Raw genomic sequence first — 26875 nt, 5'->3', positions numbered from 1 at the left:
CAAAAAAAAAAATTACCAAGGTTAGTCTACCTTCCTGATTCAAAACTTGATTATATGCAAAGAAAATGATATAAGAGCTTCGGGCCAGGATTTCTGTCTTAGTTGGTACACTGAGAGGTAAAGACAAAGAAACATTGATTAATCTAATCTTTGGAATAATATGGTCATGCTAATAAAATTAAAATTTCTAAAAAGAGCAAAGAAGATACTTTGATTATATCTGTTATGAATTGATAAAAAAATGTCATGAAAGAGATATGAACATGTTCTTTGATTTATCTTCCAGGGTGATATCTTGCATATAAGGAAATGGGAATCTAGAAAAATATGAAAGGTTCTCATTATCATATTTTATAGATAATGGAAAACTCAGGGTCTTAGCATAATGTTCCTTGCAAATCTTAAAAAAAAAAAAAAAACAAAAAAAAACAAAAAGTACCCACTGGGAGAATACTAGGTAATTTCAAGAAAATGAAGCAAACAGCACAACATTCAGGCTCACAGGAAGTGAAGAGACATCAAGCAGGTCCACTCTCCACTCTGAGCTACATGGTTCTTGATTCTATTTTTCTGTTCACATTTGATCTCCAGGACTGCATCTCCAACCTACTCCAAAAAAGATGGTTTGTTTAATATGTATTAGGGATTTTCCTGGATCCTGAAAGCTCTGACTGGTGGGAATAGAGATCACAAGGTGTAAATAGTCTTCCCCATATATATATCCCTTTATCCCAGAGGGTCAATCAACTATAAAATAAAGGTTCTGATTATAGTTGGGAAAACAAGGTTTTGTTTTGTTTTTCTTTTTTTTTTTTGCATAATTAAACCACAATTAAAGAGAAAACAAAATATTCTGATGAATTCAGCATTCAGGTTCTCATAGAACCTTCTCTATGTTGGAAAAAAAAAAAAAACCTTATAATTTTTATAACATTTTCCTATTTAATCAGTATGGATGCATTGCTATGGGAGAGGCATAGCATTTTTGGACATGCTCTCCTTTTGAGTAAGCTTCAACCTTATGATCTAAGCATAATCCATTGTATAAAGATTAAAAACTTTAATTTTTAGCATATGACAATAGAATTTCATGTATTTTTATATGCTAATTAATTGAATGCCAGTTTAAAATGCCACCTAGCTAAGAAGCTTTTCTACCTCTTTTAAAAACCTGTGCATTTGTTGAAATCAGTAAAAACTGTTATCTCTGAAAACAAAAAACTGATCACTTATTGCTAAAATCAGAGAGAAGTTTATTTAATAAAAGGATATTGGAGATAAATCAAAGAAAGCAACGTTATTCAAATATTCGATTGTTTTTCATCACTGATATAAGCAAGTAATCCAAACACTTGATAAAAAACAGAAAGGTACTTTTCATTTTTTTCACAAAGACTTTTATGGCTCAGGAGCCCCAGTAGTACACACCTGAAATCTGGACAATACTAAATTTCTGCTGAACTTCTTGTCCTCTTTTCTCTCTCACTTTTTTTTTTTTTGTTTTTTTTTTTTTATAATTTACACATTATCCCACTTTACAGTAAGAGGATTTTCCAACATAATACCATGCTGGAGAAAGTTAATTGCGTAGAAAAAAATTACAGTCATAAAGTTTTGAAAATACAAAGTTAGACTAAAACAATCTTCTTTACAGCAGTACTGCTCAGACTTTAACATCTGAATCTAACATCTACAAGTGTCTGATAAATATTGATTATATTGATATGTTTGGTAAAACTTCTCTAAGGGCATCCAATTTTCACCTTTTTGTTTTCTTTCATGCTCATTGATTTCTATTTAGATCTTTATTGATGTTAAAAATAATGAACAACATCTAATGCATGTAAACTCTTTATATCTCCTGGGTCTACTCACAAATAAATGGAGTAATAAGTTATTATTACTGTCATTAGTAGTTTTAATTGTAATGACTGTAATAATAGTACTAAATGCAGTGTTACCAAGTCAATCATTCTAGGAACTCTATATCTCATTTCAATTTTGCATAATTTAAGGAGGGAGACATCATTGTATGCATTCTACAGATGCAGAACTGAGAATGGAGACAACTCTGACTAGTGAACGGAATTTTGAAAAATCCTCCTTGTGAACCTCAAAAATAAATTACATAAAAACATTTGCTGTTTGGTAGCATTTAAGTATGGTTTAGTAAGAGGCAATATAAAAATGAATGCTTTGATATAAAACATTAGGAAAATAATTTGGCTTTTCTAACAGAGAATACTAAACATATGGAAAACGTTATTAAGAAAGGCACAAAAACTAAGTCTGTTAAACTTAAGAAAGAAAAAAAGTCACAAAGTAGCTTTCTTGAGGAGAAAGCTAAATATTGCCTATTTTGTTTTGTCCCCATCCTATCAATCAACATGTACTGTGATTTGTGGTACTGGATATTTGTTTTACTCCATTTTTACCTGGTTATGAAGACAAATCATTTGAGTAAAAAAATAAGTTATGCAATTGTCTGGTATTAAACAGATGAAATGATTTGTTCACTAGTGTTTTACTCAGGTAACTTGGGAACATGAGAAGGGTGAAACTCAATTTCTTACATAAAAAATTAAGTAAGTATATTGCTTCATGTACATTTCTTCCATTACTAAGATGTATGTTTTGTCACCTCCTTTTCTTGCTCTTTCAGTTTTGAGTGGTTATAAATATCCTACACTTAAAGCTATAGTCTCAAAATTATTTCTCTACATTAAATATCTGATAATTAGGAATTCTTGACTTCCATACAATTACGTACAGTTGAATAAGCCATATAATAAAAACATACAAAACCTGGGAGCCCAAGAAAGATCTCTACTACACGATTAGTATGTGCTTTCCAGACTGAGGGGGGATGTTCCATTTATAACTCTCATTTGTTTCCTACCATTGTGGCCAAGTTTCCACTTATTATATGTCTCCTTGACTTAATATTAACTTCCAGTTTAGAGCGCTGTAAACTGTTTCTCAAGCCCTAAATTAAAGCAAATGATATCCACACCACATCCACCACCAATTTTACTAGAAGCCACTTCAAAGATTCCATTTTAAAAAATGAAGTATGGCCACTGCTTCCCAAAGCCAAGGTTAGCTCTGTCCATGACGAAGCGGAACTTTCTCTGATTTCCCCTCTATTTAAACACCAGCCATTTTTTCCAAGACATTTCTTTTTTCCTCCACTAAAGGTAAAACTGGTTATTTTGTTGTTGTGGCCGTTGTTATTGGGGAGGGGATGGGAGACTAGAAAAGGAGAAGGACCCTGGAGAATTCAGTCTATTCAGTGTTGCTGGGGATTAGTACATGTGCATTTGCAGGGACAGTCCAGTGCCATATCCAGCTAGGTTTATGAACATACAAGTTTCAAAACATTAAAGATTGTCCCAGCTACACTCAGTTTCAGAGAAAGCAGCAGTATTTCTTTCTGATGTTGTCACTGACTTTCAAAACTATACAAAAGGGGGTGACAAAAAAGACCAAAGAACTTAGGAACAACTTTTAGCTTCCTCAGCAGGCCTCTGCTTTTTGGTCACTTCTTCACTTGTTCACTTAAACTAGCCTTCCTGCTTTACATCATGTAAAGCCACTGTTACCTCTTTTCTACCTATTTATATGGTGACTACAAATTACGCTCTGGGGCAATGTAAAGACGAGCTGGAAGTACACTACTAAGTACACTACTGCTTTCCCGGGCCCCCTGCCTCCATTCTGCTGTCCCACCTCCCATTATACCTGATGCCAGTGCACACAGTACAAGAACAGAAAACACAGTTATAGGCAACTGTAGATACATTTTCTACTAACTGCCACATGAATTGACAAGAATACCCACCCCTTTGTCCCTTCCCTTCTCTAACACACAACGCATACATACATACCCCAAATAGCTCATCTTATGTTAAAGGTGTGTTCTTTCAAAAAATAGTTATATGATTCCTGGCATCTGAAGATGCCACTACTCCACAACCACTTAAAAATAATTTATCTCCCTGAGTCTTTCATTCTGCAGGTGATATGAATTTGAACCCTGCATCTACATGAGGGGCTGACAAAAGGTTGTTATGAAGTATAAAGAGAGACTAGGTGTTTTACCTCTATACATAGCCAAAGCCATAATGAATACTCTTGCTTTCTCCCCTTGTGAGGTGAATTTTTGCTGGTTTTCCCTTTGAGGGCCTGGAATTTTTGGAGGGGTCTCCACCTCATACAGGTTCTCATCCATGTTCCCCATCTTGTTTGGGCCTGGGGTTTTTTCCTGACCATTTATATGGCTGTTGCAGGATGAGAAAATGCCCCCAAATCTTGGTCCTCATCTCTTTCCAATTCAGCTAATTCACCATATGTCAAAAAGCTTAGCTTCTTTTCTGAATATATTTGACTTCTTTTAGTTCCTAGGACATAATTCTCCTCTCTCACAATGCCTTTTGCCCAAGTGGTGTTTCATCTGCTTGAACTTCTCTTTTCACACACTGGCATGTGCATGTGCATGCACACACCTTTATGGGTTAGTTGTCATGCTTTATATCTAATTTTAAACGTCATTTCCTCAAATAAGCATTGTTAACCATTAAAATTATAATAGGGTATCAGAAGGATTTTGAATTTTGGCATTTTCAAGAGGAAGTTTCCAGAAGCAGAAGTTTGGGTGCACATATTTTGCATTATGCCTCCGAATCACAAATAACTAAATTGTCATTCATTATATAGTAAATATGCTATGCAAATTAAATACTACTCAAAGTGTTACCATATAGAAGATACACCCATATAAAGGAATGACAAAAAGAAGGGAAAGGGAAGGAGAGAAGTGAGAGGAGGAGGAGAGAAGAGAGAAAGAAATAAATTGAAAAAAGGAATATTCATATGTATAAATGAGGGGTGGGCAGTGGGAGACAGAGGTCTTCAGGAACCTGCTGGTCAGGAACACTTAATAAGTTACAGTTGTACCTAAACACGGAATCCTGAAGTGATACCTAGTTCTCTATTGTTTTAGGAACCAGAATACCTAGGAAGGGAAAATTGTAAAAATTCCCATGCCCAAAAATCCATGGGATATCATTTTCTGTTCTCATTCATATCCTATTCCAGAGGATAACTAAAGATTTGTGCACATATGCTACAAAGTCAAAATAAGCCCTTTGTAGGGCTTGATCTTCACATTGTTTTTTAACTTCTGCCAAACAACTGTACTCTTGAAGTCTATGACATAAAGCTTTACATATTGATTTTCAGCCTCACAAGAAAGTTTTGAGTCAGTCTTATCTTTAGTTGTCAAAATCTTGGGTTCTAAAAAAATCACACAAACCTATTTTTAGCTGAGTTTAACAAAATAACACTAATTTTAAGACATATCCTTAAAATACTTTTTGTATGTATTGTGTTAACAATTCCAAATAATAAAGTTATTAGAATTAGAATTTAATATGTAATTTTCAATCATCTAACTTTCCAGATGTCTTCTAAAAGAATATACTTGATAAAAACCAGGGGTTCTTCCAAAAGGATGCCTGTAACATCAGAAAAACATGCTAAACAAAATGTAGAATATTTTAACACTATATCCTCTAATAGAGCACCAAATTATCAACAAAAGCATTAGTTACATGATCATAATAGAATACTCTATATTTTTTACTCCTCAAAATGCTATTATACTTTAGTCTACTAAATTTTATGGCTGAGAGCATGTAAGGGTTAGTAAAAGCAGACATAGCCCTAAGAGGACTAATACTTTAAAATGAATAAATGAAAGACTGAGGGACTCAAGATGGTGGTTTAAGATGACTCTGGGCTTGCCTCCTCCCACAGAAACATGGAATCTACACTTACATATGGAGCAATTCCTCCTGTAGAGGAACTGTGGACAAAATGAACTGCTTTTGCACACCAAAGGATGAAGAGACCATATGAAGAAAGGCAGGGGAGATGCAGACAGGGTAGCAATGGAATTCTCACCCCAATCCTATGAACTGCAGAAGGAAGGATAGGGCTGGGGCTGTGCAGAGATTTGTTTGACCTGCAGTGTGGCAAAAAAGCAGTAGTTTGAAGGGCCCTTAGACTTTAAGTTAGGGAAGCCTACTTACTAATTCTAGAGTATCGATCAAATGGGGGAACTGCTGCAGCTCTCTCTCTGGGATTGGGGGTGTTGGGGAGCACCACTGTTTCCATTCCCTCTCCAGAATGATAGCTCAGATGAGAGCAGGACCCAGGCACTCTAGTCAATTTGCTTCCTCAGTGAGCCCTGATCCCACACCAACTCTAGCAGTCCCCATAATATAGCTCCTCCAGCAAAGCCCCCCAACTAATGCTACCCCAGCTATAGCTGTCCCACCAAGGATGCTCCCATATAGCATACAATATGATGTATTGTATACATCAGCATATACCCACTGCAGCCCCAGTCATTTTGCCAAGGCATCCTGGTCACAAAACAACTCAAAATATCTCTTGCCTGTACCCATGCTGCCAGTGATCCTCCTATGTAAGGCACCCTACCCAATTCTACCCCCAGCATATACCCACTGCAGCCCCAGTCATTTTGCCAAGGCATCCTGGTCACAAAACAACTCAAAATATCTCTTGCCTGTATCCATGCTGCCAGTGATCCTCCTGTGTAAGGCACCCTACCCAATTCTACCCTGACTCCAGCCAGATAGCCAAAGCTTCCAGACACATGCAGTCTACAAAGAGGATGTTCCTATATAAGGCCACCCCTTCAAGACTGGGACAGATAGCTGTTTCACCTAACTCATAGTAACAAACCAGAAAGTCAAACAAAATTAGAAGGTAATGAATATGCTTCAAGCAAAAGAAGAAGATAAAGCTTCCAAAAAAACAAAAAAACAAAATAAAAATAAAAATAAAAACAACAACAACAACAAAAAAAACCACAACTAAATGAAATAGAGTTAAGTAATCTACCTGACAAAGAGTTCAAAATGATTATTATAAAGATGCTCACTGGACTTGAAAGAAGAGTAGATGAAGTCAGTGAGAACTTCAACAACAACAACAACAACAAAAGAATTTTAAAAAAAGAACCAGTTAAAGCTGAACAATAAAATAACTGAAATGAAAAATGCACTATCAACAGTAGATTAGGAGATGCAAAAGAATGGATCAGGCATCTGGAAGAAAGGGCAATGGAAAGTACCCAAGACAACAAAAATAATATTTCGTTTAAAAAACAAAATACAAGGTTAGGTTAGGGAAACTCTGAGACAACATCAAATGTACTAGTATTCACATTATAGGAATCCCAGAATAAGAAGTAACAGATAAAGGCACAGAAAAATTACCTGAAGAAATAATTGAAAATTTCCCTAAGCTGGGGAATGAAAATGACAGCCAGGTCCAGGAAGCACAAAGAGCCAGTAACAGGATGAATTCAATAGGTCCACACCAAGACACAGAATAAGTAAATATAATGAGAAAAATCTTAAAAGCACCAAGAGAAATGCAACTAATTACATGCAAGGGAAACTCCATAAGGCTGTCAGGCAATTGATTTTTCAGCAAAAACTTTGCAAGCCAGAAGAGAGTGGCGTGATATACTCAGTGCTAAAAGGAAAAAAATATGTACAACTAAGAATGCTCTATATGGCAAGGTTATTCAAATTGAAGGAGAGATAAAGAGTTTCCCATATGAACAAAAGTTAAAGAAGTTCATCACCACTAAACCAGCTTTATGAAAAGTGATAAATGGAAAAGACAATAACTAGAAGAAAATTATTAATGGAAAAACATTCACTAGTAAAAGCAAGTATACAAACATCCAATGGTAGTAAATTGATCAATCAAGAGATTCACAAAACAACAGAGAAAATAGACATTTTCTATCTCATATACATAAAACATGGAGAAGAGGAATAAAAATGTAGTTCTTTTACATGTGTTCTAACTCAAGCCACCATCAGCTTAGTATTAATTGTTATACACTTAGGATGTTACATATGAACCTCATGGTAAACACAGTCCAAAGACTGATAATACCTACACAAAAATTAAAGACAAAGGTATTCAAGCAGTACTAAAGAAAGTCACTAATCAAAAGGGAAGAGAGCAAGAGAAGAAACAAAGAACTACAAAAACAACCAAAGAACACTTAACAAAATGGCAATAGATATAAACCTATCAATAATTAAATGTTAATACCCTAAATGCTCCCATTCAAAAGATATAGGGTGACTGAATGAATTAAAAAAAAGCAAGACCATCTATATAGCTGCCTATAAGAGACTACCTTCAGACCTAAAGATATATATAGATGAAAAGTGAAGGGATGGAAAAGATGTACCATGAAAAATGGAAATAAAAAAGTTAGGACAGCAATATTACATAACACAAAATAGACTTTAGAACAAATATTGTAACAGGAGACAAAATGGACATTACATAATGAAAGAAGGATCAAGCCAACAATAGGATATAACAATTATAAATAACTATGCACCCAAATACAGAAGCAGCTAAATATATAAAGCAAATTATTAACAGACATAAAGGGAGGAATTGACAGTAATTAAATGATAGTAGGGAAATTGAACACCCCATTTACATCAATGGGTAGATCATCCAGAAGAAAATCAATAAAGAAATGCTTGTTTTAAACATACATTAGACCAGATGGACTTAATAGATATATACAAAAATTCCATCCCAAAACAGTAGAATACACATTCCTTCAAGTGTAGATGGAAAATTCTTCAGAAGAGATCCCATGTTAGGACACAAAACATGTCTCAGTAAATTTAAGACGACTTACATCATATCAAGGATCTTTCCCAAACATGACAGAAAGAAGCTAGAAATTACAAGAAAAAAAAAAAAACAAAACAGACAAGTGGAGACTAAACAACATGTTTGTCAACAGTGAGTGTGTCTCCAAAGAAATTAAATAGCAAATCAAACAGTATATGAGACAAATGAAAACAGAAACACATTACTTCAAAATCTTTGGGACATAGCAAAAGCAGTTCTAGGAGGAAATTTTATAGAGAAAAAGGCCTATCTCAAGAAACAGGAAAAAATCTCAACAATCTAACATTATGCCTAAAGAACCCAGAAAAAGAACAAACAAACCCCAAAGTTAGTAGAAGAAAGTAATAAAGATCAGAATGAAATAAATGACATAAATTCTAAAAATACAGTAGAAAAGATCAGTGAAATTAAGATCAGGGTCTTTGAAAAGGTAAACAAAATTGAAAGCCAGATTCATTACAAAAAAAAAAGAGAGAGAGAGGGGACATAAATGAAATCAAAAACAAATGAAGAGAAATAACAACCAACACCACAGGAGTACAAAGAATTATAAGAGACTACTATGATAAATTATACATCTCAATTTGGACACCCCAAAGGAAATGGATTAATTCCTAGAAATATATACTCTTCCAAGACTGACACAGGAAAATGGAAAATCTGAAAAGACTGATCCATGAAATTGAATCAAAAATCAAAAAATTCCCAACAAACAGAAGTCCAGAACCTGATGGCTTCACAGGTTATTTCTACCAAATATTTTAAGAAGAGTTGATATCGATCTTTCTCAAACTATCCCAAAAAAATTAAAGAGGAAGGAAAGCTTCCTAATTCATTCTACAAAACCATCATTACCATGATACAAAAAACAGACAAAGACACTCTTTAAAAAGGAAATTACATGCTAATGTCTCTGATGAACATAGATGCAAAATCATCAACAAAATATTATCAAACAAAATGAATAATACATTAAGGATAATTAACCAAAATCAAGGGGGATTTGTTACAGGGATGCAAGGATGATTCAATATTCACAAATCAATATACATGATATACTACGTTAATAAAATGAAGAATAAAAATCTTATCTCAATAGATGCAGATAAAACACTTGACAAAATTCAGCATCACTTAATAAAAACTCTTTAAAAAAAGTGGGTTTAAATGGAACATATTAAAGGCCACGTATGACAAACGCAGTTATAATATTTGATGGTAAAAAGCAGAAAGCTTTTCCTCTCAGATCAGGAATGAGACAAGGATATCCAATCTTGCCAGTTAGCTTCAGCAATCAGACAAAAAAAAATTCAAATTTTTATAGAAGAAGTATAACTCTCACTATTTGCAAATGACATGATACTATATATAAGATTCTAAAGAGTACACCAAAAATGCTGTTAGAACCACAAAATGAATTAAGCAATGTTGCAGGATACAAAATTAATAAAGAAAAATCTGTTGCATTTCTAGACAGTAATAACAAAGTGAAAGAAAGAAAAATGAAAAAGGCCAATCTTCATTTACAACTGCATCAATAAGAATAAAATACCTAGGAATAAATTTAACCAAGCAGGAAAGACTTGTGGTTTGAAATCCATAGGACATTGATGAAAGAAATTGAAGACGACAAAAAGAAATGGAAAGCTACATCATGCTCATGGATTGGAAGAATTAACATCATTAAAATGCTCATACAAACCATAATAATCTACAGATTCAATGCAATCCTTTCAAACTACCAACAGCATTTTTTTTCACATAACTAGAACAAACAATTGTAAAATTGGTAGGGAAGTACAAAATACCTTTATTGGCCAAAACAATCTTGAGAAAGAAGAACAAAGCTAGAGGTCTCACAATCCCAGATTCCAAAATATACTACAAAGCTAAACTAATCAAAATAGAATGGTTCTGGCACAGAAACAAACAAATAGATCAAAAGAACAGGACAGAGAGCCAAAAATAAACCCAGAGATGGTTAGTTCATCTGTGACAAAGGACATCAGAATATTCAAAAGAAGAAGTCAAGAATATACAATGGGAAAAGACTATCTATTTAATAAATGGTGCTAGGAAAACTGGACAGCTACATGCAGAAGAATGGAACTGGACCACTTTCTTACACCATGCACAAAAATAAATTTGAATGGATTAAAAACAGAAATATGAAGCCAGGAACCATGAAACTCTTAATATGAAACACAGGCAGTAATCTCTTAGACACTGGGCTTAGCAATATTTTTCTATACTCATCTTCTCAGGGACAGGGAACAAAAGCAAAATTAAACTTTAGGATTACACCACCATAAAAAGCTTTTGCGCAGTGAAGGAAACCAACAAAACAAAAAGGCATCCTACCAAATGGGAGAAGGTATCTGCAAATGATGTTTCCAATAAGGGGATAACGTCCAAAATATATTAAGAACTTACACAATTTAACACCAAGAAAAGTCCAATTAAAAATAGGAAGGGGACCTGAATAGACATGCATTTTTATGTTGTTATTTTTAATTTTATTTATTTATTCATGATGGAGAGAGAGAGAGAGAGAGAGAGAGGCAGAGACATAGGCAGAGGGAGAAGCAAGCAGGGAGCCCAATGCGAGGCTCGATCCTGGAACTCCAGGATCACACCCTGAGCCAAAGGCAGACACTCAACTGCTGAGCCACCCAGGTGTCCCTAGACACATATTTTTAAAGGAGACATACAGATGGTCAACAGACATATGAAAAGATACTCAGTATGACTCATCATCAGGGAAATACAAATCAAAACCACAATGAAATATTGGCTCACACCTGTCAGAATGGCTAGTATCAAAAAGACAAGAAATAATAAGTGCTAGTGAGGATGTGGAAAAATAGTAACTCTAGTGCACTGTTGGTTAAAATGTAAATTGGGGCAGCCACAGTGGAAAAAGTTATATACTTTCCTCAGAAAATTAAAAATAGAAATACCATACAACCCAGTATTTCAACTTCTGGGCATTTATTGGAAGAAAACAAAACCACTAATTTAAAAAGATATAGGCACCTATCCATTCCGTGGCAGCATTATTTACAATAACCAAGATATGAAATCAACTTTTTTTTTTTTTTTTAATTCATGAGAGACACAAGGGAGGGAGAGAGAGAGAGGCAGAGACACAGGCAGAGGGAGAAGCAGGCTCCATGCAAGGAGCCTGACGTGGGACTCGATCCTGAGTCTCCAGGATCACACCCCCTGGCTGAAGGCGGTGCTAAACCGCTGAGCCACCTGGGCTGCCCTGAAATCAACTTATATGTCCATCAATAGATGAAAGGATAAAGAAGATGTGGTACATATATACACAAGGCAGTATTATTCAGCCATATAAAGAAATGAAATCTTGCCACTTACAACAACATAGATGTTGCAAATAAGCCAGATAAAAAAGACAAATTCTGTGTGTATAATAATACATTTCTGTAAACAAGCGAGACAGGAAAAGACATATACTATATGATTTCTCTTATAAGCAGAATTTAAAAACCAAAACAAACAAGCAAAGAAAAAACACAAATAGACTCATAAATACTGGTTGCCAGAAGGAAGGGGGATAGAGGAAATGGATAAAATAGATGAATGGTATTAAGAAGTACAAACTTCCAGTTACAAAACAAAGTCATAATCATGAAAAGCATGTGGAACATAGTCCATATTGCTGTAAGTTTATATGGTGACCAAGAAGAACTACACTTACTGTGGTGATCTTTTCTTAATGTACATAATTATTGAATTACTATGTTGCACCTAAAACTAGTATAATATTGTATGTCAACTACCCTTCAGTAAAAAAGAACAAATTTTATCAAATCAAATTAATAGTAACAGGAGACATAATTGCCCTAAAAAGAAGTGTGTAATTTACAGAAATTTCCTGAATGCTTGTCATGTGGTAGACACTGTTAAACATTACATTCATAGCAATTTATAAATATTATCCCACTAAAGCTCTTAACATTTATAAGTAAGGATATCCATTTTATACACATACACAAATAACACAAAATACCTGAAGGGCCGTAAGGATATTTGCTAAGGCTTGTCCATATGTGTCATGGCAATGAACAGCAAGAGCACTAGATGGGATTTCCTTCATGACACTCTCCAACATTCTCTTCATGCTTCCTGGAGTTCCCACTCCAGTGGTGTCTCCGAGAGAAATCTCATAACAGCCCATGCCATACAGTTTCTTAGATACCTGTCAGGAAAAGTTGGGAGTTAGTAAAAACAATGGAAATGAACAGATTCAAACCCTGTTATTTCTTAGCAATAACCTAGAAGTAAAAGTCACAACTAAGATTAGTTTTGTATTCATGGAAAACCTTATATTTTAGTTTTCTGGTCTTTTTTCCTTGTTTATTAAATCCTAAGTATTATATAAAAGTTACAAAGATATGACTATATTTTTTCTAAAGTTTGCCTTAGAGTCATAACTATCTACACTGTTCAGTTATGAAATTATAAGCTACAATTTCAATTATGAGAGGCTTCCTTTCTCAACCCTTTAATCAAACAGAAGCATTACAAATTTACTTTGGAAGTAGTATTTCTCAAGGTGCTCTTAGAGTTCAAGAGATATCAATACTAATTCCAGCTCTGTAAATAAGTAGTTCTGTGATTGGTAGTTACTATATATTTCTAACTTATTTTTTCTGGCTCATAAATGGATGTACTTGTGCAAAGTAAACTGTAAGTTCCCTTTAAGCTAGGTTACTAATGTCCCTTTGAAAGAGCAATAGGACTTTGCAAGGAGGAAGCATGGTATGTTAACAAAGACATGAGTTCTGGAATCAGACAAGCCTGGATTTAAATCTCAGCTGCCACTCATGCTAGTAATGTGATACTGGGTAGAATTACCCTTTAAAGCTCTGGTCTCTCTTCTGTAAAATATAGGCAACAAACACTCTTACTTAGCATATTTTCTTTCTAAGCATTATTAATGTTTTTAGAATTACACTAATGATGATGCTAGTAAGGACATGTTGGAAGTGTTAAGAAAAGTATATGCAATTATGAATGTAAATTATTAACAAAGTCTTAGAAGGGTCCCATGCAGGTGAAGGACTACAACATTGAAGCTTCTTTATTTTATACTATAGACCTCTGTGTGCAAAGGTCTCTCTTACAAAATAGACTATGGGATAGCAGTCATTTGAAAAAAAAATCTACAGTAAATTTCAAAAGTTCAAATGAAAGTACAAAAGAGGAATGGCTTTAGCCAAACTGAAAGTTTATCCTTCCTAAATTCTGATATTTCTAACAATGCAATCTTCACTACTTCAGTACCACATTACAAAATATATGAAAAGAACAACAGATGCAAATTAATATTTCATATACAAATGAGTTCTGCAGAGCCTATTATAGTCTCAAAGACTGAGTATCTTGTATTCATTGGTATCAATTAATAAGTAGGAGAAGGAAATAGAAAGTGAATGTCAATAAGCAGGTCTTTAGTGACTATAATCAATTTCCCGCACAACTGCTAATAAAAGGAACTTGAATCTCAGCAGTAAGAGCTATAGGATCTCAAGGTCACAGAAACAGTGTCCAGCAAAAGTGGTGTATACTCTGACACAAGTGCCAAAGTGTGCAGGACGAAAACAAGGGGACCTTAGCTGGGCAACCAAAGTGAAGTTTAAGTGTGTGTGCAGCAAGTGCCCTCACATTCTGATGGACCGTGGAAAGGTCGCTCCCTGAGTTCTACCCAGGAAAAAATGAAACAGGTGTTTTTATTCTTTTACCTTGAGCACCCAAATGATAAGACTCAAATGTTACTTAACTTTTTCAAGAGCTATAAACAGTTAATTAGTTAATAACTTGATCAAACTTGTCTTCCATTTCATGGTTCTTCTTAAATTTTGCTGTGCAGATGCAATAACAGTAAGGAAAATAGTCCCCTTTTAAAAATAATATACATCATTTTACTAAGAACTAGGAAACCAGGGGTATCTTACTTCTGTCACTTTTTGTGGTGTGATGTTTCCTTCGTATGGACAGCCCAGGGCACAAGACACATACCTAAGTTTAAAACACAGAGTCATATAAATATATAGATGATGGATAAATCATTTCTGTTTTCATTTTATAAAAATAAAGAAATTGATAAAAAGTCATCAAAATGTATTTTACACTAATCCATTATTCTCAGAACTAATAAAAGCCATTTTGGAATATTTTCAATTTAACTCACATTTTTATCTAGTAATTACAATTTGATGTATGTTATTTGATGGCTGAAGAGAATAATATAACAGATGTTTATCTTGTGGAGTTTTTTATACTATAGTAACACATGAACATTCAAAGCAAAAAATACCACCAAACTACATAGTTTTATTTAAATAAGTACATACATCCAACTGTCAAATATCCAGGTCTCTGGAATCAGAGAGATAACATGTAGATGACTAACTGAATTTCTCTTCACTCCCATCTGGATCTTTTGGCCTCATTTAGATACAGTCATTAATCACCCCCAAACTCCTAAACCTGGCCACAGCCTCAAAGTTCATCTTGTTTATCTCTCATGGGTATACCTAAATCATCCCAAACAGAAGAGTTTTAGTCTATGTTTAAAAGACTCCAAATAAAGATATTCCATAAGCTTCTTCGACAATTTAATAAAAAAGTCAAGCCTTTCCTGAAATAATGCTACTTTTCCATCTTAAAGTATTAAGCTTTAGAAAAAGCCTGTTTTAGCTATTTTCAGTTCAACACCAATCTCATTTTATTAAACTTTCCTCGGAGATTTTACAACACTTGTATTAAAATAATGCATCATGTGGTTGATTGTCAGGGATGAAGCAATTCACATGAGAGAGGGGTGGTAGGAAATGAGGCTGGAGATCCAATTCTCTGAGCCAGAATATCACAGGCTTTAGATAATAAGGCCCTTGAATGCCACGCCAAGGAGTCTGAACTTTGAGATCACTCAAAATTATTAGGTAATGTACTGACAAGATCAGAGTAGTTTTCCAGAAATGTTAACTCTTAGAGAACTCTGGAAGTGGTTGTCAGAGGAAAAGTGGAGACAAAACAAGACAGACCATAAGACTGTATTTCCATTATTCTAAGATGCTGTCCATTATAAGATACGCTATGAATTTCATAAAAGATTTTGGAGTAAAAAAATAAACTATATATTCAATGATTCAACCCATACCTATTGATTCCAACATGTAATCTAATTTCAAAAGTATCAAAATGTGAATAAAAGTTTTATTTTGAAATTAAAATAATCAATTTAATAAATTAGGAGGTAGCGTGATGAGGACAGAGGAGTAAAGAGGCTAATTCAATTAAAATTTAGAAGTTATGCTGGAGAGGAAATCTATTTCTCTGCTCTAATAGTTACTATAATTTTGTTTGACTAATCTATATAAATTTAATCAACACAAGTGGAAAGGAAATGTTATGTATATCTAACACTTGGAAAAGATGGCTGAGGTTGGTAGAACACATATTTTCAATTTGGATACAATGATCATAGATAAATTGTGTGTGTGTGTGTGTGTGTCTGTGTGTACACGTCTGTATAATCACCTTTTTTCTAAACCCAAAATATCTAGATGTGATTAAATAGAAAATTAAAGCCATGTATTTACATGTTATTTCCCTAAAAATGAAAAAAAATCCTAAAAAAACAAGTGCAAAACAATAAAAGCAAACAAACTTCTCATTCCCAACTTATCTGGGAATGATATCACTTTGTGCTGTGACTTTAACTTTGTCCACATGCATTTTCATTCACTCAAGTTTTCCCTGTAATCCCTTGGGTAACTAGGGATAATAAATAGATTTGAGAGTATCTAGTCTAAAGAATCTCCTCACTACTATGCCATAGCCCCTTTTATCTATTTTTGATTGGCTGGTGGTTAAATTTCTCACAGACATATCTGAAATTATTTCATACTCTGCTGAAACCCCATACTATAACCTCTCCATTTCTTTTTTCTTTTCTTTTTTTTATCCAGTTTCTTACTTTTGGCTTAACATATTTTTTTATAGAACTACATCCTTCGATATTTCTTTCAGTAATGGCTGAGTCTTGCAGACCATTTTGTCAGCAAATGATTTTATCTCACCCTCACTACTGTATAGTAGTTTGGCTAGGTATAAAATTCTAGGTTAACAGTCATTCTGCCATTTTAAACATATTTTACCATCTCTGGTCTCAGTTTTGCTGATGAGAATTTTGCTATCTAATGGTAATGCCTTATACCAATTTTATAGTAATTTGTTCTCTATTACCCTTAGGAGTCTCTGTTTATATCTAATATTCTACATTTTACCATGAGAATGTCAGGACTTGTTATACTTCTTTAATATTTACATTGATGTTTTTCTTCAAATCTAGAAAATCCTCAAGGTAGTGGTTAATCAAGCCTCTCATATCTAATTTCCCTTTTTTCTCTTTCTGAAAATTTTCTTAGGCATTTGCTCTTAACCTCACTTTTAAAAGTTCTATTAAAATTTTCTGTTTTATTATTGCAATTTCCTTAAATCCTACTTCCAGTCACTGATACCCATTTCAACTTTTTGTGATCTGCTGCTCAATGCAATCGTCATTTTTATTTAATAAATGTATTTTTCATTTCAAGAAAAGTTTCTTTATGCAAAAGCTTCATTATTTTTTGTAAAGATTTGTTCTTCTATGTTCTTCCTTTGCCTCTATATTTTGAAGGGTTATTTTATCATCTTCTATTCAGATTCTTCTATTTCCTTCTTTTCTGTTAAAGTTTTCCTGCTTTTTCTTTTTGCTTTTTTCTTAGGGTACTTTGTATCATCATGTGGTATATAATTTTTACTGTGACTTTTTATAGTTATTTTAGTTTCTGTAGGTGTTCCATGAGAGTCTTGAGTTATTCAAATGTTTCTGTAAACAAGATCTGACTTCTTTTTACCCTTTCCCTGTGGACTTTACCAGTTCTTGGACAAATTTCTATTTGAATTACTTAATTTGGTTTTTCAGAATACTCCACAAGTTCTACTGACTTTGCATTTGCAAGGAGGTGATTCCTAGCTCCAAGAATAATCACTTTCAAATCTATACTTTAGTAGAGTATCTATCTTTTCCTCTTATAGACATTAAAATTTCATTTTCAAGACACTAGGAGTTACATCTGAAATAGATACCCCATATGCTAGTGGCATCAACCTGCATGCTTACCACACTTTCTTTGATGAAATCTGAGGACTTTCTTTTCTGAGTTTGGCTATATGTTTTAAAAGTGGTTATATTTATGTGTTAGTAATGGGAACAAAAGGGAGCCTCTGCATCAACTCAGTCCCCCATAGTCTCTGGCTTTCATCATCACATAGATAGATAATTCCAGGAATAACTCCAAATCTCACGAACATTACAAACTGATTTCCTGACACATTCACATGCCATATTAAGTTTACTCTGTCCAAAATGGTGCTCATTCCTGTTTCCCCTGCATTTGCCATTAAAAAAAAATAATAGCAATTTTCAGAATCTGTTCTGCCAAATCACTTAAAGCTGATATTTGAGAACATATTCAGTAACTGGGTTGGTTGGTTCTTCGGCTCCAGCTAGCATGTGACCGCTTGTAGTGCCACCCCCCCCACCCAAAGAGTACAGAATGGTCCCTGAGTATTTTCTTCAGGACAGCTGCATACATCTCCTAAGGGATTTCCTTGCCTCTGGTGTCACTCCACTCATTTGTACACTAGTAACTACTGACAAAATAATATGACTACAGCATAGATCTAATTACATAGGTTTATACTCTGAAAATCTTTAGTTGCCTTTCATTGTCTACCAAATAAGTTTGGTATTCAAGTTTAGCAATTTGTGAAACTTCAGCATAACTTACTACCTCTTTCCCATTACACAGCTTCAAAAACTCCCATTCCAATGAAAGTAAACCTTTTCCTGTTACTTAAACATTTCTTGAGATTTCTCTTCACTATGCCTTTGTTCTTTGTAGATTTCCTGCCCCACCTGAAAAGGCCATTATTTCTGATTATGCTTCCATATATTTACCTATCTTTAATGACTTCATTTTATTGACACCTTCTGCATTACATTTCTCCAACGTAATTAACAACCAGAGAAATTTAGTACAGTATTACTTTAAACCTGAATAAGATATTTTTCTTAATGTATTTGGTTTTTTGACAATATAATAATATTTATATATAATATTATTCTTCAGTCTGCTGGAAACTCTTCAAAGTTTGGCCACTTTTTCATTTTCATATTCCACACAGTATCATTAGACAGTACATTACATAAAACAGTCAATATTTCTTGAATGAACTAATGCACATATGTATTAAGGTCCCATTTTCATCATCTGAATAATTTTCTACAAAATTCCTAATCTTTACTCTAAATGGATAGCCTCATTCAGACCATTAATGTTCTAAATCCTGTAGCCAGAGAGGATAGCATATGAGTTCAGACTTAGAATAATATTTTAAACATTATATAGGATGACAAAATAATAAAGGATTCACTAACTATATTGAAGCTCATCATGATAAAATTCAAAGCATGGGTTACAATAAACTCTGCAGATAGAAATGTGAATTGTTTTATTTTTATTTGTGCTTGTTAAGGCCATTTATCGGTATTGTGCAAAATCATGATAAAAGAGAAACAGGCATTCAAGTCTTTAACAACTTTACCTGGTGAAACTGAGTCAAAAAAGTACCTACAGTGAAGCCTTACCCAACGCTACCTTTCCACAATTATCCTACATACTTTAATCATTTTGCCAAAAAACCCCAAAAGGATGAGGAAAAGCCTGGAATAAATGTTGCAAACACTTTAAATGGAAACAATCAACCACTGCTATCCTCAGAAGAGAAATGCAATGCCAAGAGCAAGGAGATGACATGTGATGTCAATTAAACATAATTAAGATATTTAAATGTAGGAGCTGTTTTGATGCAGTCATGCAGAGTACATCCACTTATAAACAATACAAAATAACATTCCATTATTAATAAGTCAACCAAAAGTTGATTGTTGAGAGCCTGTTGAACACTTAATGCTTCAGATGATATAAGAAATAAAGACTGTTCCTTAGTCTCAAGGAACAATTCTGCTAAGATGCTCTTTTTTGCTTTACAATGCTAATTTCATGAGAAATGAAAAAACACATTCTTTACTCAAAGGCTCTGTATGAAAGCTGTTGAGATATGATTGTACCAATACAGCTTACACATATTAACTATTGCTGGGTATGTGTTATTCTGATACACAGCAGTGCCAGAATAATATGTAAGGCTAAAAAAAAAGTATAAACCCTCAAACCATATGTATGACAGAAAATAGCTTTAACAGATGTCTCATTTTTAGAGTTTTATGTACCGTGTTTGGTAAATGATGCTTTGAATTGCTCTTCTAATTTTTCTTCCAGGCCAACACAAAGGCCTCAGTTTAACAGAGGCTGGAAAGGAACTTGACCAATAAACTGTCCACTTAGAAGATGATGCTATACATGCAACTGAATTCCATTGGGGTAGATCATCCAATGGAAGTTATTTGCTACATTAGTTATGAGAAACACTAACTGCTGGTCACTGTGTATTTAAAAAATTGAAACTTGGGAAGCTCACTATCACACTCAATAATATTGCTACTACCTTCAGGATCAGGATCAGAATCTGTAACAACATGTATTTTGACAAAGAAAGAATGAGAAATACAACATGGGCAAAATGGTTTGGCTAACAAATAAGCAGGATGCAAGTTCTTGAATAAATGGGTTTGTGTTAAAATTCTCTCTCAAAGGGAAAACCAGTGAAAAATGACGACTTTGAGGAGAAAGAAGTGCCCTTACTTCACAGCAGTTAGAAAGATTGCCATTTTAGAGCCTAGAAATTATACAGAGCTAGCAGCTAGTCAAAAAATCATTAAGCACAATAATTTCCTAACATCAAGAGGGTTTCATCAAAGAAGTTGGTCAGTGATACACTTATATAATCTTATTCAGAAGTCCTCCAGCCAAGACAGCCCCAGTGGCATAGCGGTTTAGTGCCGCCTACAGCCTGGGGTGTGATCCTGGAGACCTGGGATTGAGTCCCACATCGGGCTTCCTGCATGGAGCCTGCTTCTCCCTCTGTCTCTCTCTCTGAATAAATAAATAAATAATCTTTTTTAAAAAAAGTCTTGAAGCCAGATTGGATTTTTATTGGTCTTGGATAAGAAAGTAGGCACTAAGAACAAGAGATGCAAAAAAATATGCACTGTAAAAAAAAAAAAAGTAAAAATGAACTATTGAGATTCTACCGACACAAAAAGCTTTTGCACACTGAAGGAAGCCATCAACAAAATAAAAAGGCAACCTATAAAATGGGGGAAAATTTTTGCAAATGATATAATGGATAAGGAGCTAATATCCAAAATATATAAAGAACTTACACAACTCAATGTAAAAAAAATAATAATAATCCAATTAAAAAATGGGGAAAGGACTTGAATACACCTTTCCAAAAAAGATATATGACCAAGAGACAATGAAAAGATGTTCAACATCATGAATCATATTGGAAATGTAAATCAAACCACAAGGACTTATCTATCATCTCATACCTTTCGGAATAACTAATATCAAAAAGATTTAAGAAATAGCAAGTGTTAGCACTGATGTAGAAAAAAAAAGTACCCTTGTGCATTGGTGGGAATGTAAATTGGCAGGCACTGTGGAAAACAAAGTGGAGGTTCCTCAAAAATTAAATAGTAATTTTATACCATCCAGTGATTCCACTACTATTTACCCAAAGAAAACAGAACCATTAACTTGAAAAGTAAAACATTATCACTTCCTAAAATTGCTTTTGTTTTTCTCTCCAAAATAAACATATAGATAATATACAATTATCTATATTCATTTAACTACTAATTTGTCCTTTACTCTTTGTTCTCATTATTTTGCACCTTTTTCTTTTCTGGAATTTAAAAAATTCAGCACAGTTCACAGTTAAATAATTTTGAATTGTGTAATTTTTTTTAACAATGGATGGATAATTTTGTTTGACTTCTAGGAAAAAAATGTTACAAATACAATTCTATCAACTTTCAGTAGGCTCAGACTTTCAGAATAATCATGGATCAACTCATTTTAAGCGATTTTATAGGAGAGGCCTAAGATGTAATTACGTAAAAAAGTTTTGCTTTGATACACACAACTGCTGACTTTGTGAATTTGTAATATATGTATAAGCATTTTAATAGTAAAATTAATAATAGCTCCTTAGTGATAATTTCCTTTTTTAAAACTAATATTATCACAGAGAAAGTGAGTATGTGATTCTTGTGACTTCATTCAAGGTAAGTTGATACTTAGACAAGAAGGAATAAAACTAAATGACTTACATATTAGGGTACTACGTCATATCTTGAGGCATTTCAATTTTGAAAGGATCTTGACAAACCAAGAGATAATTATTTCAACAAATGCATTGATAAAAATAGAGAAAACAATTACCTTTATCACGGACATTTTTCTTTGCCTTTTTAACTTTTTAAAAATTTAGATAATAGAAAAATAACCTACACATTTTGAACATATATCATATGAATTACACATTTAAAAGCTGAAGTCTAAAATGTAGACATTTCATTGCTCATTCATATATAATGTATATTCAGCAGTAGTTAGCTGACTTTGCATTTTATGTCAATGATTTAGCATGGTATGTTTTCCCAATGTGTCCCAGATGTTATGTAAAGTCCTGAGCACATGTAAAAAATGTGTACACACGCATGTGTATATGTGTGTTTCAGGGAGGGGGAATTCAACAATAGCCTTTATAACTTTAGCAAAAGCTGCTATTTAGACCCTATGAAAGTTACCTATTTTTATAAAAATTTAAACTGTTTTAGTGAGCATTTATAAAATGTGTATTGCCTTATGGCCTTTAAATCTGACAGCTGATGACATAAATTTTCTGGATGGTGATCAAGTACATGTTGATGCAGCTGTTGCCATGTTGCCATAGTAAGACATGCTGAAGCATCTACTTTGGTTTCCACTAGTTGAGCATGACTCTTAAATGATTACTAATGACCTATGACTTTTAATAATGAGCATATAAAATCTTGACTGTTAGTAAAAATTAATTTAAACTCTATAAAAGTTTGGGGGAGGAGAAAGATAATTCTCAACTGCACAAATAACGAACTCACATCCAGAAAGGTATATTTCTAAAAATGAACAGTGTTGAAGAAAATCTGAGTTGTGCTCCAAAGGAGCAAAATCTGCAGTGGAAAACATAAATTTGTGTATTGTTGAGCTCTATAGCAAGTTTCCAATATACTCTGCTGATTGCATTAGACTGTGGGTCACTTCTCATCCAACTTGCACTCTGTGACCTCCCTACCAAGGCCTGGCAAATTTTTTAAGTTTGTAGCATGGCTAGAAGTTTTTTTGCTGATGGGACAATGTTAATTGTTCAACAATCATATTCAAGAAGATTTAGGGTTTCTATTAGCTTTAACACATTACCTGTCCTACTTTATAAGAGAAAAACTAAGATAAATATATTATACAACTTATGTTGACATCCATCTTTTAACACTAAAAAACCCTTCCCATCTGAAAAACAAAACCTTCCTATTTGAAGTGTGAGTTGCACACTTTAAAATTTTTCTTGTATGTGCTTTCCATGATATGTGTATATTTCAATTACAAAAACAATTTTGTATCTTTAAACACTCATTCTGGAAACTCTTACTATGGAAAGAGGAAAAAGAAGGTACAAAAGTAAGCCAACCAAGGAGATAGCTACCTGTGGTGTGGTCTAACTCCATTTGCTCTCCAAATGACCTTGAGTAGATTCTAACCCTATTCACATACTGTCACTGAAAATTGGGTGTTGCCTTTTCATTAACCACTGAACTTTCCCTTACCACTATGAATTTTGCTCACCTCAATCAAAGAAGCACAACCTGTACCTAAATCCAATTACAGCTCTCAGGCTTCTCTTAGGAGAAGCATTTTAATTTGTTAAGATGGTAAGATTATCATATCTCTATAGTTATAAAAAGCAACAGACAATTAGCTAATATCTTAGAAACAAATTGTTTCTTAAGTAAACATTTATTACACATTTTACAGAGCATAGGCCTGGGAGTAGAGCCTATTTGCAGTGCATGCTGCAACTGCTGGTTCTGGAAATAGGCAAGAATCAAAACAAGTCTCTCTCTTTTCCTCCCTCATTTACCTTTGCTTTAGGGTCATAAAGGGAAAACAAGGAAGCTGGCTGTTGAAGGGGAGGTTGAATGGGTGAAATGATGAGCCAAATTTCCCAGGGCAGCTCAAAGGCTCAATTTTATGTTTTAGGTATGCTATTGAGGTTCGACATAATGTAGTATTTGAAGAAAAAGTCATGGTTCTTTTAAAAAAAAAGTTAAAGCTGTGGAAACCACATTAGAGGATTCCTTCCCAAACACTACTATGAGTTAATATAAATTTATCAACCCACAGTAGGCTGAGATCAATAGATGGCTGCATTTGAGTAAGTATTAATAACATGAGTAACATGTTATCAATGTCAGGTTTGCAATGTCATGTTTGCCCCTGACCTTAGCTGAATTATACACTTCAAAGCTAGATAAACTAATAATTATTAAGTGAGATACACAAGATGTATTACCCTACAGTGGTGGCCCTGATCATACAAGGTACAAAAGATACCCTACATATATAATGAGTGGTAAAATAATGTCTACATGGTTCATAAATGAGCTTACACAATAGATATTAACTAAAGAGCATTTATGGGATTTCATAAATACCCTCGTGCTGGAATATTCATGTGCCTTGCAGACTTAACGACCTCCTCAAATTTCTCCATACTTTCTTCAATAGAACAGTTAATATTCCTCTTGCTGAAGGATTCAGATGCAGCACCAAAAACTGATATCTCAGTAGCTCCAGCAGCAACCTGAAAAAGAGAATATAAAGGCAAAACCTAGTAATTTCAAAAATTTAAATGATAGCAATAGAAGAAATATTAACCACCGGATAGAAGCATCCTTGTGTTAATATTTGCCTTAGAATTTAAAATTAGAGTCTGCTCATCCTGCCACATCTGCTCTTTTCAAATTTAAAAATATTTGGTGATAAGAAAGTAATTCTCCAAATGCAACACCCATAAATCTGAGGCACAGAAAACACAGTGATGGCATTCCAATTTAATTTTACGTTTCCTAAATTATGTGTAAGCTCCAGAAATATTTTAACTGTAATTATGGAAAATACTAGCATCCCAATAAAAATTTTTAATATCTAAGTGAACCATTATTTTTAGACCAATTATTATTAAAATAGAGGCTAGTAAATGCTTTCTGTTCTTCTCCTCTTCCTATAACCTCACAGAAAAATGTTTTTCCGATTCATCCTTTAGACTTTGCCCGAAATTTTCTTCCTGTCTCTTAACCTAGCTCCCATTGTTTCATACCTGGACTGCTATAACCATCCCCTTGCTAGTCTTTAAATCCAAAATATTAACCTAATCATTTTTCCCTTTTGCCATTTTTTGTCCTTGCTCCAGGCTTCTCTAGTGACTTATTTTCAAATACCAAGTTTTCTCATTTTCCAGCTGGATTTTTAAAGACTTTCTATTAATGTATCTCTGGCACTGTGAAAGATTCTCCTCTCTTTCTGATACTCTCTTAATATATTAAGAAGAAATAATCTGTCATTTTTTTCTCTCCAACATTTAAAAAAAAATATATCTGCCTCTAGTCTTGTAAGTGAATTTTTAGCTTCTAAAATTAAAATTCTACTTATTTGAACACTTATTATGTGTTAGTCCTGTTGGTAGTACTTTGTGTGCTCTATTTCTAACCCACAATCTTATAAGCCAAGTTCCACTTTTCCCATTTTATAGATGAGAAAACTGTGGCTCAAAGTGGCTAAATCGTAAGCACAAGGTCCCAAAGCTACTAAAAGTTCTGAAGTCATGCTTTGAGCACAGGTGTGCCTGACTCCCAAGGCACTTCTTGCACTCCATTATCTGCACTTCCAAGCTAGCAGGAGAGTGGGCTCTCAGTTTTGATGTCTTTTTCAAGGTGGAGACATTCCTTACTCTCTTAAGACCAACGATAGCAATATTTATAATTTTTTAAATGCCTCTTACTTTCTTTACAATGGGATAAAAAATATCAAAATAAACAAATGAATAATGGTTTTAACAAGATACACAATGGGTGATATATCAACTAGTACCCACAACTTTTACTTTATGTAGCACAGTCCCAATGACAAAAGTGAAAAATATTCATGAACACCAGAAATAGCTGCTGCAAAACTTTTACAGTAAAGCCATGAAAGCATAATACTTCAAACCTTTACTTAAAATTGCCCTGATTCTTCTTGTATGTGTCATTATTAAAACTTTTTGCATATAAATTCTTAAGTCACATAGGACTGGAAGAAACCAACCAGGAGAGGAACAGGGAAGTTGTGATAGGCAGCTGCAAATGACAGTAATTAGTTTCACCTAGAGGGAAGGAACAGAATCAGAAAGCTGATCCAAAAAAGTTGACAGAAATGATCCACTCTATTAATAATTATACTGAGAAATATTTAAGTTAAATTCTATATTCCTTACTAAAGAGGGAAGCAAAAAATTATGCTTTCAAAAGAATTTCATCAAAATGGATAACTGTATTTTTGTGTTTTGATTCCCGAATCATTAAACTGGAAAGGCCATTTATGTGGAACACTTCATTCCCTAATAAGATCCTGAGGTTATCGATCGCCATGTATTCATGTGTGTATATGAGAATAGCATTTAATACAGAGTAACAAAGGAGGTACATCCAATACTGTTTTAACTTTGTAAAGATCCTTAAAACAATAAGAAGCAGACTGATTTAAAAATAATTAGTAGCACGCTTACAGCACGGTGAAAACCCTGAAGATTAGGAGTAAGGACAGGATACCGAACTCCTGGGTATTGATGAATGCCTTTCATCACTTCAGTGTGATCAGCCATCTGAAATACATAATATTTATTTAACCTTAAATACTTATTGAGCATGTGTTTAGCTTTTAGGAAGGTTATAATTACACACACAATTATATTTTAT

At 33.8% G+C, this 26875-nt stretch overlaps 1 protein-coding gene and 1 long non-coding RNA gene across 12 annotated transcripts in view; one reads left to right on the top strand and one right to left on the bottom strand.

The window, feature by feature from the left end:
- Positions 1-26875, bottom strand: part of HMGCLL1 (3-hydroxy-3-methylglutaryl-CoA lyase like 1) — a 205610-nt gene that overhangs the window by 97322 nt on the left and 81413 nt on the right. For 9 of the 10 annotated variants that reach the window (XM_072832550.1, XM_072832543.1, XM_072832547.1 and 6 more), the window contains 4 exons: positions 26686-26781; positions 24575-24723; positions 14754-14817; positions 12806-12994 (listed from right to left, as the gene is read on the bottom strand). In XM_072832550.1, the coding sequence (XP_072688651.1) occupies positions 12806-12994; positions 14754-14817; positions 24575-24723; positions 26686-26781 (498 nt within the window). The remainder of the gene's footprint in view (positions 1-12805; positions 12995-14753; positions 14818-24574; positions 24724-26685; positions 26782-26875) is intronic. The other variant, XM_072832544.1, reaches the window with a different exon arrangement.
- The window catches only part of LOC140636835 (uncharacterized), a 161334-nt gene that overhangs the window by 115421 nt on the left and 19038 nt on the right, over positions 1-26875 (top strand). The gene's annotated exons all lie outside the window — the stretch shown is intronic.

This window comes from Canis lupus, chromosome 7 (assembly GCF_048164855.1).
Source record: "Canis lupus baileyi chromosome 7, mCanLup2.hap1, whole genome shotgun sequence".
Classification (NCBI taxonomy): Eukaryota; Metazoa; Chordata; class Mammalia; order Carnivora; family Canidae; genus Canis; species Canis lupus.
This window is presented reverse-complemented; position numbering and strand designations above follow the sequence as displayed.